This window comes from Halyomorpha halys, unplaced genomic scaffold (genome assembly GCF_000696795.3).
Source record: "Halyomorpha halys isolate HHAL.00 unplaced genomic scaffold, Hhal_1.1 Scaffold273.1, whole genome shotgun sequence".
NCBI classification, from domain to species: Eukaryota; Metazoa; Arthropoda; class Insecta; order Hemiptera; family Pentatomidae; genus Halyomorpha; species Halyomorpha halys.
In genome coordinates, this window is record NW_027106425.1 from 462,855 (window position 1) to 481,199 (window position 18,345).

The following is an 18,345-nucleotide window of genomic DNA, read 5'->3' on the forward strand; positions in this document are numbered from 1 at the left end:
TATATATATCATCTATAGGTAAGTGAAAGTAAAAATGTACTAAAATTGACAAAAAAATGTCTCGAGGAGTTTGGAAATTTTCTTTTATGAATATTGATATTGTTTTTTATATCACCTCATATAAAGAAGCCATGTTGAAAATAGGCTTAGTTCTGCCACAGACAATCCTCTTAAAATTAATTAGTGCTCTTCATAGAAAATGTTTTCAGGATAAAATATAATTGAAGAAAGAATGATGAACATTAGTCTTAAGTTGTTTTTTGAAATTTAGTTCCCCCTTTCATGTTTTCTAAGGAAAAATATTTAAGGACTTTTGACCTTAATGAACAATGTTTTGGTTATAATAAGTTCTAAATTAATAGTAAATTCTTAATATTGCAATCATTAAGTAAGGATTGAAGCATCTAGATGCATGTTCATTTTCACCATTCTAAAGACTTCAGACCATCAGGTAAGTGCCTGAGATATTGATATTTGTAGCAGATTTCTCTATCAAAATCTATGAGGAAAAATAAGTGATATCTCAGGTAGATTACATTGGCAAAATTATCACTTATCACATTAACTTCATTTTGATAAATATTAGGGTAGGTAAGCTGTATGAATCAGAGATTTTGCAGCAGATATTATTAAAAAGTGATTGATTCAAAAAAAATTGACTCCAATGAAAATTCAAATTAGTGGAATTTACACTTCGTTGGTTTGAAAAGGTAAATGGAAACAAAATTTTAAAAATGTATTTTAATAATTTTTTTGTCTTCAATGTCTAATCATATATTCACCAAGTTTATACACTTTTATGCCCTAATATTTATAAATGTTAGTATCTCTATTGAGTTTTATATATATAACTTTATGCTGACCAGTCTAGGAGGTTCAAACTCATGATCATAAATTCTTTCAGGGAGTTTATCTCTCAAACAATTTATTTCTTTAAGTTTGTTGGATTGAAAAACTGTAAACAATTGTTTGCTTTTTTTTTTTTTTTTTTGGGGGGGGGGCGATTTACAGCTTCAGGACACATCGAATCGATTAAATTACCTATATAAAATTAGATTATTTTATGGCAATCCTGCATTAAAAATATCTTTTTGCTTTCGAAACTCCGGAGCTATGCCCTTTGAAGAAGAACTGGAAGAGATTATGAAGCCGACTTCTCTGTAAAAATAAACCTCATTCACCGTTACTATGACTTAATAGGTTTCGTTTCAAATTCCTCAAAACTATCGAAAAAAGAAAGGTAGTTTTAATGAGTCTTGAACATCCTAATTCTGGGAATTATATAAACTAATCTTTTATATTTTACTAAATCTTCGTCTTATTTAAGCGATTTAAAGAATAAATATGTGGTACCATTAAATCAGAAATGAAGTAATTAATCCTAGATTGTTCGGAACAGAAACAAATATTTCGATACCTTTTGTATATTTTTAATGAATTTGACTATATAAAATGTCATTGATCACTGTTATAGTATGGGGCTGTTACTAAATGAAAATGCACCAACGTTTGTCAGGATGAGTAATACAAAATCTGAGCTTTCCCTGTATCTTACACGTTAGTTTAGATTTATGACTTTTCTTATGCATAATACGTTAGCAGAATGCCGCATTAAGGATGTTTGTAAACGGACCCTTGGGTAAGTATTAACAGTACAGTCCAGGGTTGCCCGATGCACTTGAATTTACCCACCTAGCTTTCTAAATATCCCCTCATTCTCAAAGTGCGATGAAGTTGGTTTCTGCAGGTTTAATTATGAAAAATAAGCTATTTTTTATTAATGGTGTGTATTAATTGATCATACAGGACTAGGTATAGTTTATATTATTTTATTTGATGTGATTTATTTTCCAGGCCCTCTTAGATATTACAGCCTAGTGCCTAGTTACGTCGTTAGTCGGAAAATCAGGTAAAGTTTAATATCTTCTGGGGTAAATCTAGATCTATGATACCAAGCAGTATTAAAATTTAAAAAAATAAAAAAATTGCTAACATCAATGGGGAAAAATTTTTTGGATTGAAGGAATCTCTAAAAAAAATCTTAACTCCCGCCTTATTTCGTGCTCGCGATTACAGTACTAGCCAAGGGGTTAGAATAAGTTTATAATAGATCATTGGATCTAAAAGTTTTTGTTAAATGAGTAACATTAAATTAATTGACTCATTCGTACGATTGAAATATTTATTTAAAGTTGAAATTTTTTTTTAACAAATTTTAAAAATCACAGCATCATTCGCTCCCACTATTTGATTGAAACACAAAGTTTTACCTACCTCACCTCATAATTTTTAAAATCCCTACGTTTGACGCCCGGTTTCCCTCCCTGGCAACCCTGTCTCAGTTAGTGTTCAACCTGGATAGTGCCACCCATGGATTTGTTAGCTCAGGTAACAATAATTAATTTCATATTGTAGTATTTTGATACATTTAGTATTATACCTAGTATTTAAAAAAAAAAAATTATCAACTTTTAAATATTGAAGTGATGTAAGTTGAGAAGTAATTCTACTTAATTTTTTAAATGAACAGATGAATGATTATAAAGTACTGTAAAAAAACAAAACAATAACATATAATTGGATGAAAATTGAATATCGAACTTAAAATATTTTAAATCATACTATGATGTAATAAATCTTTGATATGTTTGGTCGTTTACAAATTAGCCTTTTATATCCCTCCTACAAAAAACAAAACAAATAAAATAAAATAAAAAAAATAAGTTTATGGAAGGGTGCAATTTTACTTTAGTTTTTCTTTCTACCGATAAATGATAAGACAGTATTATAAAAAAAATTGTATAAAAATGGACTATTCAACCCAAGAAAAGTTTAAGTTGTATTATGATGTAATAAATCTTTGATATTTTTGGTCTTTTGGTCATTTTCAAATTGACCTTTGTTTCCCCCTCCCAAAAAAAGAAAAATTTACAATATGCACGTACATAAGGTACACTCTTACATACGTTTATATGGAAGTGTTAAAACATTGATTGGCAGGACTTATATTTAGCACAACTTATAACTTAGCATGCTTATGCTGTACTATAGAAGTCACAACAATAAACGCGTACCTTGCCTAGACTTAGACTACATGTTTATATCCTAAGGACACTCGGTATTTATAATAACAATAACAATTTATACTTTATCTTAAGATCATCCATGTTATGTCTTCAAATCGAAAGTCAAGTACGAACATATTATTACATTATAAAATTTACAATTAAATATAATTATTTCAATTTTTTAATTTATACAATAAGAATTATTTTTCTTTATCAGTATTCTTACTAAAATAAGTCATTTTTATCCTTTTTTTTTTTACTTTCTTGTAAGAGAGAGAAATACTTTATTCATCTATGTTGCCCAAATACATCAGGTTGCTACATACACAGCATACTTATCAACCCGTAATCGGACATATATAAATTGCATATAATTACATGGTATAATAAAATAATAAAAAAAAAAATTTTCCCTACAGTTTCCTTTTATAATCAATTTCAGTTTATACGCCAAATACAAATATATCAATTCATTCCTTTTTTTCTTTCCCTTTTCTTTTCCATCAATTTCAGAATTTTTAATTCACCCGATCAACAAATTCACTCTCCCGAATTCACCCTTCTAGATCCTCTCCAGTGACCAGCTAAACAAATTCACTATTAGACGGCAATGTGAGATCAGAACATTAATAATAGTCACAGCAGTAGATCAGCTTACCAAAAACAAACAAACAAAAACATTCTACGAGAACAAGACTGACACATGGATTCAAAGGAAAATATAATAAAAAGCCGGTTACAAGAAACACTTGAATAGATAAATAAGTTAAAAATAAAAAAATTAATAATAGTACTAATAAAATAAAATAAAATAATTTAATGAATAAATACGTTAAAACTCACAAATCGACAGGTTCACAAATTAAAATAAATAAATAAAACAATGAATAATCTCCGAGCTAATTCCCATGCAGATGATGGTGTATGATCCCCAGGGAGTCCAAAATAATATTTTCTGCTAAGATCGCAATATCCCCGATGCTAACACCTAGGCCTTCTAAGAAGCTTGAAACAATTTACTATATTTCTTTTATTTACATGGGTCATGTTTAGAAAAGCAATGACGTATGGCAGAAGAAGGATTATGGATTTCCTTTTTTTTCGTGGTTAGTTTTTTAAATTTGTATTCATTTAATTTTAATTTACAGAACACTTTAAACTCTGGAATATAAATATATTATTTTTTTCAAAACTGCTAACCCTTTTAATCGTCTCTCCTCTATTCGCTATCTCTATGTCAATTCGATACTGTGAAATGAGGTGAAGTGGCATATTTTTACATTTTTTTTACGCCATTATGGATAAAAAGATAGATACACATTTAAGCTTTCTATTTTGGAGCAGAAAAAAACAAAATAGAAATTCAGTGTTTGTGGGAGGTGAAAGTAATATTTTATTTTTGGTACTCCGTGGAGTGAGGAACAGTCCATTCCTGTTTTGTTTTTTTATAGCTGTCATTTATTCAGTTATGGCACATTCACATACCTCTTACTTTGAAGCAATATCACTATAAATTCATCATTTCAGAAAGATTAATATAATATATCGGGTACGTGGACCCAAACCTAACTTTTCAAATCCAAAAAATTAAACTCTACTTCTCCATTTTCTGAACAGATTAAAAAATAAAATTGTTTTGTGAAAAAGTATCAGATTTTTTTGGCTTAATTCAAAATTTACCTTTTCTTTAATTTACTATTTATCATGCCTAAAAAGAATTGCGACTGAGTGATAAAATAGTAAATTCTTATGGGAGAACAATCTTCCAAAATTATGAAAAATTGAATTTTGTTCCTTTTTGTAAAGACTAATACTCTTACTGAACATTTTTATGTGTGTTCCATGCACATGTGATGAATAGAACCTCGTTTATATTATTCGCTGGTAGGGTTGAGTATTTTTTCATAAATGTACAAGGTGTGGCATAACAGTAATGAGACTGATTTTTTATTTATAAAAGTTTTTATTTTTTTGAAATATCAATTTTATCCCCTTTAAGTTGAGCGGCTACACACCGATGGAGGTGAAGCACGTGTTCCATCAAGGGGTTATCAGATCTCTTGCAGTGTTGCTAATCTCATTATCTTTCTGCCACACCTTCTACAGTTTATGTTAAAAGGGTTTTGAGTAAAAAAACTCTTAATATATAAATTTTTACACAATGATATGGTAGGGAGTAACCTTCTATCAATAGCTCATATGAAATGGCCGTATATTTTCCTAATAACCCGAAAAACCGTCTTAATCCTTAAACAGTTCTAAAGATTCTGTGATTCCCCGAAGTACCCGTCATCTAGTACCCTCACTCATCTTCCCCCAATTGGACTAGGGATGCCTTAGCGTATAGAGGATGTTGTAAACTTTGATGTGTGAAAATCAATAATAAGCATTGACTTAGAAACATTTCTATTTTATAATTATTGACATAATTATGAACTCTATATTATCTAACAATAACAATCAGATGACACTTAACACACTGACCCCATCGTATCATGGAAAACCTTCTCTACTGTTACTATCGATAATCGATGCAAAATCACTACAGAGGACTTACAATTATTTACTAAATACTCCAAATAATCTCCACTTTATTTTTTAATCGGTTCATTACTTCATCAGTTTTGATTTATTTCAGTCTAGGTGCTCCCTCTGCGATAAACTATTTTGCTGCCCCGAGCACAGGAGATCGCATGAACTACTTTCCCATCCTGAAAAATTTAAGAAGAAAACGGTATGCTTGCCAATAGAAAGAAAACAGAACGAGTCTTATGCTTTAGGAATGCGTAGAATTCTCTATTCAGAGCAGAATCACTCGAATTTTCATAAATCGAGAAAAAGGAAATACCTGACCGTTTCTAGAATCGTTCACGAACAGGAGGCAATCGAACTGAATCTTGTGAATAGGAAAATTCTCGTACCTCGCCGAAAGAAAAATGAAAATCCGGATTATAAAAGTGACGAAATAATTGAATGTGGTGTGGAGGCAGAAGAAATAATAAGTCCAATCGAAGAGAAAAAGAGTAAAGATCCCAGCGCCGCTATATTCATGACAAGTACTCCACTTGCCAAACGAGGAGCAAATTTTTTGTCCAATTTTTCTCCCCAAATAAGTTGCCAGTTCTCGGCTCCTGTTGTCTCTATTGCAGAAGGTGATACATTGAAGATAAGATTCTTTCTCTGTAATCATATATAAGTGTCTGTGTAACTTGTTGTCTTTTATTGTTTTAGGTATAACTGGGATATTATCCGTAGGCCAAAAGGATACGATCCAAATAACAAGCACTTATCAGAAAAGAGTTACGTTTTCAGAGAGTGTTGAAAGTTTGTATAACACTGCATCCGAAACGGCACTCCCTGAAAATAAACCTGGGATTTTGGCTTCGGTTGCCAACGCGTTCCAGTCAGCAATCCAGCGTATACCAGGTGAGCTAACAGACGACCTTACCCGATGGTTCATTCCGTATTTATTAGTTATCAGTTTCTGGTTTTATATGGATTTTGTGCTTATAAATATATGAGATATAATCATATGGTGAATACTGCAATTAAATTACCACCTTTTAGAGAAAAAACTTATTTATTTGAGCTGAATTTCAAGCCATCAGAGCTAAAAAAAAAAAGATGAGATAACAACCATCACTCAGAGAAACATAAAGAATATATTATTAACACAAACACACTTTATCCAATTTTACTCTCAACATTTATTTCAAAAACTCTCCAACGTTTCGGCCCTCAGGCCATTCTCAAGGAGACAACCTTAAATATTGATGTCATATATTCAAACATTGTTTCTTGCAGTCATATTGTCCTTGTCATATAAAATTTTTATAATTTAAACCTAAAACTTTTCCACATAAAATATTGTCTATATTTAATCTTACTAACATCATTAACCCTAGTAAATTGGATCAAGTGTGTTTGTGTTAGTAATAAAATAAACGACTCTCAAACAATCGATATAATAAATCATTAATCTGATAAAGAATATTGGAACATAATAAACTAACAAATTTGGAAATATGAATAATAATGAATAAAGTAGAAAGTAGTATAAATAAAGTATAAATAACAATAGTAGTAGATAGTAGATGATCGATAACAATAGGAGATAAATTGCAATATTATAAAAATAAGAATCATACAAAATAAATTATGATAAAATTAAAAAACAGAAAGTGTTGAAGAAATAAACATAATGAAAGGTGCGAAAGAAAATGTAAATGATGATTAACAGAATTAACATAATAAGATATGTAAATAGTGTCTAAAATAATGAAAAACCATTTAAATCAACATAATGAAATGTATGAAAAAAAAACGACATATATGATACAATGGATTATAAAGAGAAAAAAAATATTACAATGGATAAAAAATATTCAGTAATATAGATGAGTAAAAAAAATAAGCTAAAATCAATATAGAATGTCTGAAAAAAAAAGTAATATACAATTAATAAGAATGAATGTGGAGAATGGGAAACAAAGAGAGAGAGAAATATTAGAAACGAGAGGAAGACTTACACTTTCTACTTAATTCAATGTTTATATGACTTTGGTTTCTGTCAAAACAGCCCTGACGAAGCCCTGCAACGTGGGGCGAAACGTTGGCTCAAATAAAAATAGTTATTTCTATTTGAGTTTTTTTTTTTTTACCGCACCCCGACCATTTTCCATTTATTTATGTGTATGTGCGTATATGCCTTTTATTTTTTAGCTACATTCAGGCACCTTCGGCGTCCACCTTTGGATGAGCTGAAATTTGGTATGTAGAGTTTTTTCTTGGAAAAACAATGTCATAAATTTGGGGGTGAATTTTAATCAAAATTTCTTCCATTCCAAATGTTTTTTTGTCCCTTTATTGAACCTCTGTAGCATCTGCAAATTGAGCTAAATATTTTTATTTGAATTGAGTTTTTGTTTGATAAGTGATTTCAACTATTCTCTTCTGTCTCAACCATTTTTTTCCGGAGTTTTTAATTTAACCTAACTCAACATCCCACAAATTGAATAGAGGTTTGGTGATTTAAAAAAAAAAAAAAGCTTTGAAATTTAATTGATGTTATCAAAATTAACAACTGTATTGCATAATACAATGAGTAAATGTGATGAGTACGCATAATACAAATATACAATAGCTTATGTAGGTAGTACCAAAATGTATATGAAATGGGTTCGTGTTAGAGAAGTTCCTTTTGAGGATCTTAACTTTTTTTCTCTCTACCCCACCGTTATTTTTATTTTTTTTCCTGTTTTAAGTATTTATGAAACAATTAAATCATTTTTCATACAAAAAACGAGAGAAAAATAAGACTTTACTAACGAATATCTGCTCCTGACGTTTTTCTCTTAGAAGATACACCTTCGTACCTTAGTTTACATTTTATTGTGATTCATATCTTTAATTTATTAAAATTAAAATTTTAGATTTTTTAAAATTAATTAAAATAATTCAAATAATAAAAATCTTGTTTAGGCATCGGGCAGTTATGCGAAGAGAGCTATGCCGTACCTTGTTCGCCCGGAGGGTCCAAACGGAAGCGCGCGTCCCGCGACTCAAAAGGACGCTTTATTATAACCGGAAGAAGACCACTGCATAGAAAAATCTGGTCATCACCGCCTCAATAATATTTTTTTTTTAGATATTTATTAGTGTTTATCCAATATCCTCATTATTTATTACTTTTCTATAATTTAATGAAAACATTGACATTATCATTATTTATAACTTTTTTCTAAAATATGACTATTTTTGGTGTTTAATACCCATGTCTTATCTGTTTTAGACTAAAAAAAAAATATAATAAAAATTAAATTAAATAAAACGGAAGTAACTCAATATTGTCTATTTTAAACATCATTGGATTTTTTGGATGAAAAACGAAATTATATTTTGTAGAAATCCTGTTATTTTTGATCTTGGGTTTTACCTAATTGATTATGTATTTTTGAGCTTAAATTTACTAGTTATTATTTATCCTACATGTGACTATAATTTTTTTTTCTATTGATAATTTTATTTATTTTTATGAAAATTTGAAAAACCTAACTTTATTATTTGTGATTTTATCATTTGAATCATTATTGTATTTTATAAAATATAAAATTAAAGATATTATCATGAAGTTTTTCCCTGTTTTTTTTTCTTACTTGCTGTAGGATTGTTTTTCAAGTTTTAAATTTAATTAAAAACAAAATTAATAATTTTTTAAGAAATCGAGAACCAGGGATTTTAAATACTATAGTATATGTGTTATTGTTCATCAGTAATTTTTAAGTGTAGATATCCATCAAACTACATTTGTTCTTCTCTCGAGAGAGCAGTAGTATTACTAAAAAAAATAGGTTAATTTTAGATTTAAGCGTCTCCTTCCTCAACTTAATTCCAGTTTCCTTAAACCAGATCAAAAAATTGACGTGATCAATAGATATGTGTTTCACTCTTTAATTTAGTCATTACTGCAGTCGGACCATTGGTGAAAATGCGCCCATTTCTGTTTGCTACATAATGCTTCACCGAAGAGTAAAGGCCATTAATGGTTTGCCAGCAAATAGTTGCTCAGCCATGATATATACTCCACGAAGATAGTGAGGCCTAGGTCTTTTGTTATATCAGTAGGAGGCTCCTCTTCAGCACTGGTGTATGTCCCAGAAATACGTCATGTCTTATTTGCCCTGATGTCCTGTTTTAGGCGATATTTGATTTTGGTAAGGAAATTCGGAAGTCTGTAAATTTGCTAAGTAATGTGCAAATAGTATAAAAGCAAGGAAGTTTGACAGTCCCTAAGAGAAAAGTCATTTAACGATTGGATCCAATGTAAATGGCAAGGAATAGGTATTCACTACTTTAAATCTAACAAATGGGTTAATGGATTTAGGTTCACGCTGGCTCAGAATGGACAAATGCACTACAACTTAATGTGAACTATGCTCCCATCCTGGAGGTCCGGGAACTGGTGACCTGATAAACGGAGGTGTTGGACCCCTTAGTCGTAAATGTTACCAAGAGTCAGAAACCCCAACTCATATATTGGGAAAATGTCCTAACAACATGCTCCTTGTCACCCATCGGCTCAATAATATAAAAAAGAGAATAGTCGAACTGTTGGAGAGGAAAAATATACGTTATTAGGCAGTGTATTGCGTGAATACGAGGGCTCTGCAATGTTTGTTGACATCCTTGTGTGTAGTTCAACTGAAAAGCAAGCACTAATAGTAGATCCCACGATAAGATATGAAACATATATATTATATATGTATATCAGTGAATATTTCCTTGAATTACCTTGTGGCATTATAAGGGTCTGATTAAGGTAGTTAAGAACCTTAGCTAACGTAAGTGTATTATTAAATCGGGAAGGGATGTTACGCTAATATTTGAAACAGACACTTGGTCAATGTACGACATGTCACAATCTCACAAGAAGGGAAACAGAAAATAAAGGTCGTTTTTCAATTTCAGTCTCCTGAATCAAAGTCTCCTCTTCCCGTTTTAAGCACATATTTCAAAAGTGATATAGGACCTTTCTCATTGGGGGTTTTAGTGGGGAGGGTTCGGTGGTGAAGGATTGCCTTTTTTTGTTATGATCTCATCTTTCAGATTGTGACATGTCGTACATCGGCCAACCTACTCCCTATAATTGTTTGAAACTCCTGATCCGAGTGAAAAGATACAGACAGAGAAAGAGGACACTTACTCAAAATGTATTCCTTTTTTACGAGAAAATTGTTTTCGGTGGAAGGGCTTTGGTTTGCTGGAAGAGAAACCATCTCTCTTGCAACAAGTAATTTTTTGGAGGGACTGGGTTTCGAAAAGAACCAGTTTCAGAGCATGGTGGAAACCATTATTGTGGACTCACTAGGAATACTGCACCATCATTTATATTAGACCCTGCTTATTGTCAACTCTATGAATCGAAGTATTGTAAATGTATTCGACTTGTCACAAGTAATGCTCTCTCATCTCTTTTAATAATGTCTATTCTCTGACTGATTGGTATGCTGTGTAATAGCACCAGAGTTGAGCAAACGATTGTAATTTGTTTTTCGAGTTCCTCCCCTTCGCTACCACATTATTCTGTATAGTTTTCTTTTATTTAATGATAAAAAAAAAAAAATAATAATAGCGGAGTGAAAATATTCTAAACTAACATAAAATAAATTTTAATAATTTAACTATTAGTTTTTTATTAATTTAAAATCAGAATATCCTTATATGTATTATTTGTCAAGAATGATTTTTTTTATTGGTATGCCATATTTCCCTTAATATTTCATCAAAATCAATAATTGAGCGTTTTGTAGATTTACTTCTTAATTAATAATATTAAAAAATAAGCCTCGAATAGCATATAAATAAACAGGCATTAGTAAATGTTTAAGGACATTGATTGAATAAACAAACGTGGACCGGATTAGGAATATATAATCTTGGTCCAACAACGTTTAGTACTTGAGTCCAATAGGAAAAAAATTCAGTTATTTCACCCAAATTTTTTATTACTTTAATCAAAACTATGTATAATTACTAGTCAAAATTAACGAGTCTGCCTAGTGTAGGTAGAGGGCATAAAAATGGCGGCTGTTCCAAAACGTTAAAAATAAGTAATTTTTCATTCGGAGCTCTATATCTTTAAAACTACCAACAAAAATATAAAACCTAAGAGAACATCATTTAAAGTAGAGTAAATTTGCTAAAATATAAGCCCTAATAGAGCTATTTAAATTCAATTGTTCTCGAGATATAGCTTTTTAAAAAGCAACAATTCATAAAAATGTTGTACTGGACGTACTGAAAGATCAGTATTTAGTGAATTCATTATGAAAAATCTATATCTCAAAAACCATTTGACGTGTAAATGTCTGTTAGCACTCAAATTAAAGCTAGTTTAATGGGCTATGGAGTAGTTTATGACGTTTATCGTCGTAGGAGTAGTAGTTTTCATGATATTTGCTAAAATAAATTGATTTATAAATGGATAATTTTTTTTTGTTTTTTTTTTTAAACTTATTTATCTATTCAAGTGTTTCCTTTAACCGGCTTTTTATTATATTTTCCTTTGAATCTATGTGTTAGTTTTATTCTTGTAAAATGTATCTATTTGTTTGTTTTTGGTAAACTGATCTACTGCTGTGACTATAAATGATGGTCTGATCTCACATTGCCGTCTAATAGTGAATTTGTTTAGCGGGTCACTGAAGAGGATCTAGGAGGGTGAATTCTAGAGAGCGAATTTGTTGATCGGGTGAATTAAAATAATTGTGAAATGGTGAAATTGGAGGAGCAGAAATGGGAAAGAAAAAAGGAATGGATTAAAGCATTTGTATTTGGTGTATAGACCGAAATTGATTGTAAAAGGAAACTGTTGGGAAAAAAATTTGTTTTCTTTATATCTCATCATACCATGTATGTGTAATTTATATATGTCCGATTACGGATTGATAAGTATGCTGTGTGATATAGCAACCTGGTGTATTTAGGCGGCATAGATGAATAATGTATTTCTCTCTCTCTCTGATCTGAGAAATTTTCATTTGCCAAATTTATATTCATATGTGAATATCATAAAAACCACTACCCCTACGAAGATAAGTATCAGAAACTACTTTATAGTAAGTTAAATTTCCTTTATTTTGTGTGCTGGCAGACATATGTGCGTCTTATGGGTCTAGAGATATATTTTTTCAAACATTTTATACGAACAACTAAAAATTAACAGTTTGTAAATTTATTTCGTCAAATATCATAAACACTACTACTCCTACAAAGATAAACGTTATAAACTATTTGATAGTAAATTCAACTAGCTTTGATTTGAGCGCTGACAGACATCTGTACGTCCTATGGTTTTTGAAATAAAGTTTTTCATAAATCAAACTTATTGTCCGAACAACTCTAACTATCCCCCACGTGTGAGGGGTAGAGCAGAGCTCTTTGAGATCCCAGCGCATCTCTCTCATCGCGTCACTGGTAGTGAGTCAGTGGGGGCTGAGCAAGTGCTATAAAGAAGCAAACACTCAACTTGAGTGGAGCATCTGACTACTGCCAGAACTCCAATTGTCCATTTTTATTTTACAATAAGTCTCTAGACCACTGCCGCTTCAACCTTCGAGGTGAATTGTAGGGATGGGTGGGACTGGATAAAGATTGAACCAAAGGATGATTAAAAAGATTTATACGAAATTTTGAGAATTTTGTTCGAATGATGGTGATCGAAAGGGATATGAAGGTCATGGTGTAGCGTTCTGTAGGAAACGTAACAGGGTGCATTGACTATAGTTCTAAGGATTTTGGATTGAAAGGATTGGATACGTTTGATGTTCGATCTTTTAGCTGTTCCCCAAAGTTCAAGTCCGTAGGTCCAGATAGGTCTGAGTATAGTCTTATAAATCAGAAAGTTGTTTTCTATTGAGAGGTCCGGCTGAGCAATCGGTATAGTTGGCTGCATTGTCTGTTGAGTTCTTGTCTTTTAAGTCTAGTATGTTGGTCCCAGGTGAACCTTTTAACTAAGATGAATCCAAGATATCGCACTGTGTTGGATCTGGGTAAAGAAATGTTATTAAATAGAACAGGTGGGCAGAAGCTGTGGTGGAGGGTAAAAGTCACATATTAGGATTTATATATAAGTTACATGATAGTAATTTAAAAAAAAGAAAATTAGGAACAAGAAATCACACTTAGGGTTGCAACTAAAAGACTACTTTATCCTGTATATATACATCCTCGTGTTTTTAACAGAGGGAGTTTGGTATTAAGATTTATACTACACATACTGTAAACGTAACTTTACATAAAATATATACATTTATATTATGTAAAAATGTTATAAAATTTGTCTATTATACAATTCTGTATTAAAAAACCGTTGGTGTAATATGTTCCAAATAATTTTTCTCAATGATTTTGATTAATATGTATAACTAATAATATGTATAATTAAAAACGAACCTCACTTAAAAAACAATCATCCAAAATAAAGTTTTTTCTAACTATTATGTGAGAATTTCATCCATTATTTTTTAATTATGAAAAATATTATTACTTTTTAATTGTAAGTGTAATATTTTAATATTTATATAAATACATAATTTTTTTTAAAATTAATTAATTAAATTTATACTTAAATAAAAGTTATAGATGTAGGGATAGTGCTTCAACTGTGAAAAAAAAGCAATAAAGCTGTACTAGAATTTAATAAATGAATAATTATAAAACATAAATTTTAATACATCATCACAAAACAATTAAAATTCTCAACAATAACATAATCTTAATTTGTTAATTTTTTCTTGAAGTTTCTTTTTCAGAAATAAAAGTATTATTTTAGATTCTAATAGACTTTAAAAACTATTGTAAATCATAGATAATTACATACATAAATAAATGATTGTAAAGCACAAATTTTAAATATATAACAATAGAATTCAAATTCTTAGCAATTACATGAAAATTTATATCTGTATGTCTAAATGTTTTATTGAATTTTCTCTCCTCAGAAATAGAATTATTCCAGAACATATTGTTGTAGATCCTAACCAACTTAGAAAACCATGGTAACTGATAAATCAATACGTAAGGCTAGTTGCTTAGATACACGCGGACATAAATTCTTATTTTATTTACTAGTGAAATGGAATTTTAATTTACCATCAGAAAGCTTGTCTTCATCTTAACTAAATAATAATAGTGATAAATATAATTTACACAACAATCGAGATAAAGTGAATCGAGGATTAATGTTTCTTTACCTACGATTGTAGATTTTTCTTGTTGAACTTTTTATCATAAAAAATAATTTTATTCACATATTTCTTAATTTGCAACGTCTTTGAGACAAATGATAGTATCTAATGTACTTGAAACAATCTTATTTAACGTAAATAGTGGAAAATTGTTTAAAATCTTAATACATTTATACTCTTTTCACATTAATTTATAATTAATTCAAGTTTGAAATCTTATAAATAATCTATAAACTATATAGACACGCAGGATAAAATTTATACGAATTTATAATAGTAGCTAAACAAATATGATAAGTAAACTAAGACTTAATTCGTATTTGGCATCTTAGTTAAAAATTCAAACTACAAGTTGTCTCTTAATAAGCAGTCAACATCGTAAATATATAATACATAAAATTATTTTCATATAGTCTTAATTAATGTACTACAGATAAGATAATGACAAGAACGGAGAGGAATGTCATTATCTCTTATGGAATCACTCATAAGTGGCATTCCAGTATCCTCACTCAATGTTTGATATTTTTCACCGTGAGAGTCATTCTTGAGTATTTGTCTTAGAGTCAGGCAAAGTTTTTAAGGCAGATTAAACTCCTAAATATAAAAATTGGTACAGAAAAAAGTGTGTAAAATAATAATTGATTTAAAATAGATAAAGAAAATTTATAGATAAAAACATTCCTAATCCCATTATTGTACTGCAATATATTATCTGATATCGTATCAATAGTTAATATTTAAAAAAATAAATAAATTAATTAAAATAAAAATTTTTAATTCGTGAACAGTAAGTGACGTTAATTGATGTAATGAAGATGTGAATGAATCAAATTACATGTATAAATACACACTTGATTTCTTAAGGTAATCAAATACTTCTGGAATTTAAAGGCTATTATCTTTTAGTAAAGTTCCCAATCCACCTGTAATCTGGTATCATTAAAATGCCTGAAGTCTGTCAGTATATGTTTGACAGATAGTAGTACGTTTCACTGGCAACATGTTGGTCAAGATTCGTGGATTTGTCGAGTGTGTCCAATTCGTACTCTTCCCAGTACTTACTACTTCGTACTTACTACGTCTGCAGCTTTGGATTGATGTCTTCCGTGGAAGAACTATACAATTATTCAATCTTACAATTTACTTTGAATGATGTCTTAAAGACTACAGATCAAAATTTTTCTTCGATTGATTCGACAATTACATAATAAAAATGAATTGCAAGGAAGGTTGAGGAATCAACTGAAAAACGGATTAATGTAAACAAAGTATACATTACATAAAGTAGGATCAAGCATGAATTATATTTTTAAAAGGAAGGCTTTGCTTGAAAGGTAAGCAGATATATATTTTTCCTTTTTCAAGGAATAGCCTTATTTCATGTTGGAGACATTTATCCTTCACTAGTACACCCTTGTATTCTTCTTTTACTCATGTTTTTTTCCCTTCAAGGAATTTTTCCTATTATTAAAATTTTTCATTTTTGTTTTCACGTTGATTGTTGTTGATTTTTTGCTTAAAGGCGTAAAACCCTCTGGTCATCAACGCCTATGGGATTTTGTTTTCACGTATTTATCTCTTAGTGTCTCTGTAATTGGTCTTTAGCAGTCATATTTATTTTTGCTTAGATTTATATTGAATAAAATGTTTTATTTAAGATTTTTTTCTATTATTTTTAATATAATTTTATTTAAGGAAACTTTATTTTTATTTTTAAACTTAAAAACATAGAATTTTCAAACGAAAATAAATGCTTTTATTTTTATCTTGGTCTTAAATGTTGTAATGGTCAGTAATTCGTTTCTTAGTTGGTGACAGCCTAAAATTGCAATAGTGGTAAATTCTGAATACACAGAAATCAACACAATGTTAATTAGGGAATATTGCCTTTCATTTATAATCAAAGGAAGCTGATGTATAAATTACTGACTTTTCTAGCTCCTGTAAAGGAGTCAGAATATGCAAAATGTTTAAAAAAAAAAAAAAAAAAAAAAAAAAAAAAAAAAAAAAAAAAAGTATTCCACTTTGACGGGGATTCGATGGTTGAGTGTGAATGCTGTCCATATCACCTCCTTTTGTTAGGTAAGAATTAGTACTTTATTATCAAATACTGACTCCAAGACTTTTTCTGTCGGAATCAGTGCCATCTTTACATGGGCTCAGGATCCCCCCTTAACCCCCTCCCCCCCCCCATCAAGGCCTTAGGATCCCATGAATCATGTGATTGATGAATTAAACCAAAAATAACTGTGAAGTACAACTGCTTCAAGATAGATTGAACAGTTTATCACTAATTTCAATAGTACAGGGTATTCTTAAATTGACTATGAAGAAATAATTCATGGTTTTATAAATCAAAAATCAAGTACCTCTTGTAAATGTGTGTATATTTTTTTAAATTTTATTACTTTTCAAATATTAAATAAAATAATGATTTTAACTTGAATATTATTTATTTCTACAATCTTGAAAAAATATTTAGATAAAATAAACACTTTAATGTGGAGGGCTCCAATATCTCATAGTGTCCATGACTTTGGTAAAGGCAGCTCTGATTTAAATGGTATAGTTATTAACAAATATAAATAAAATAAAAAAAAAACATCAAATTTATTAGTAATCCTTTTCTAGATAACACTTAGTTTTTATGGCTGCTAAAACCCATTATTTCTGGGAATGCATTTTTCTTCATCAAGATATTTAACATATCGTTATATCATAAATGGAACAATGACAGAAACTTGTTTAGCTCGTTCCAACGATTCGGAAATCTTAAAATTGGCGGTTGCAATCCGGTTTTTCGATCCCAAAACCTTGCACGTTTCCACTAGTTAGATGAAGTTGCGTTCCTTTTCGTGAGATTGCGTTCCCAATCAGCTTTTATCATATCCGCAGCTTTTTCACCTATCATGAGGACTACGGCATTAGGATGAGCAGCAGGTATGCGGGGGATGATGGAAGCATCGACGACCCTCAGGCCGAATATTCCGTGGACTTTAAGCTCAGGGCTGACAACAGCATCAGGGTCCGAGGCAGGCCCCATCTTGCAGGTACCGACCTGATGGTGAAGATTGGTGGTGAGGTGTCGTGCACAGCAGGCCCAGTACTCGTCGCTCATCATTGGGTGGCCCTCGCAGCCTGGGAATGGTGTGGTCAGCAATCGAGGGGAAAATTTCCTGAACCCTTCACCAAGGCCGATTCTCACTGCCTGAAAAAAAAAATATATATATATGAGAGCTCAAACTTTGAAATTCGAATAGAAACAATAAATAATAAGGAAATGGATAAAGCTTTGACATCATATCGAGAAAAAATAAAAAGGACATCCCTGACTTATTCTAGGGAATTTTATTTCTAGAATGGAATTTATTTTATTATATAATTATTGATCTGTTTAAGTTTTAAATTATTGTCAGGCTTTTGATCGAGTCTGGCACCCAGGACTGCTATACAAGATCCGTAAATTCCTACCACCTACATACTTCCTCATTATCCGTTCTTATCTCTCCGACAGATTATTTCAAGTA

At 30.4% G+C, this 18,345-nt stretch overlaps 2 protein-coding genes across 4 annotated transcripts in view; one reads left to right on the plus strand and one right to left on the minus strand.

The window, feature by feature from the left end:
• Positions 1–2,179: 2,179 nt before the first annotated feature.
• Positions 2,180–9,039, plus strand: LOC106680645 (uncharacterized). Of its 3 annotated transcripts, none has more exons than XM_014420508.3 (4): positions 2,183–2,388; positions 5,707–6,220; positions 6,300–6,494; positions 8,550–9,039. In XM_014420508.3, exons 1-4 carry the CDS (start codon positions 2,371–2,373, stop codon positions 8,699–8,701), a joined length of 879 nt encoding a protein of 292 aa, XP_014275994.1. In that variant the 5' UTR covers positions 2,183–2,370; the 3' UTR covers positions 8,702–9,039. The 3 variants fall into 3 exon arrangements, with proteins under 3 accessions (XP_066900897.1, XP_014275994.1, XP_014275995.1); XM_014420509.2 differs by having other exon boundaries at positions 2,368–2,388; positions 5,712–6,220; XM_067044796.1 differs by lacking the exon at positions 8,550–9,039 and having other exon boundaries at positions 2,180–2,388; positions 6,300–7,708.
• An 8,291-nt stretch (positions 9,040–17,330) lies between these two features.
• Positions 17,331–18,345, minus strand: part of LOC106680644 (glucose dehydrogenase [FAD, quinone]) — an 87,654-nt gene continuing 86,639 nt past the window's right edge. Inside the window, exon 2 of the mRNA XM_014420507.2 lies at positions 17,331–18,026. Within this exon, the coding sequence (XP_014275993.1) occupies positions 17,646–18,026 (381 nt within the window). The 3' untranslated portion in view covers positions 17,331–17,645. The remainder of the gene's footprint in view (positions 18,027–18,345) is intronic.

What these genes read in the sequence shown, in the direction of transcription:
- LOC106680645 (XM_014420508.3), top strand. An exon ending in TGTTGTCTCTATTGCAGAAG is followed by an intron (nt 6,221 to 6,299) that starts GTGATACATTGA and finishes TTATTGTTTTAG; the next exon opens with GTATAACTGGGATATTATCC. An exon ending in AGCAATCCAGCGTATACCAG is followed by an intron (nt 6,495 to 8,549) that starts GTGAGCTAACAG and finishes AATCTTGTTTAG; the next exon opens with GCATCGGGCAGTTATGCGAA.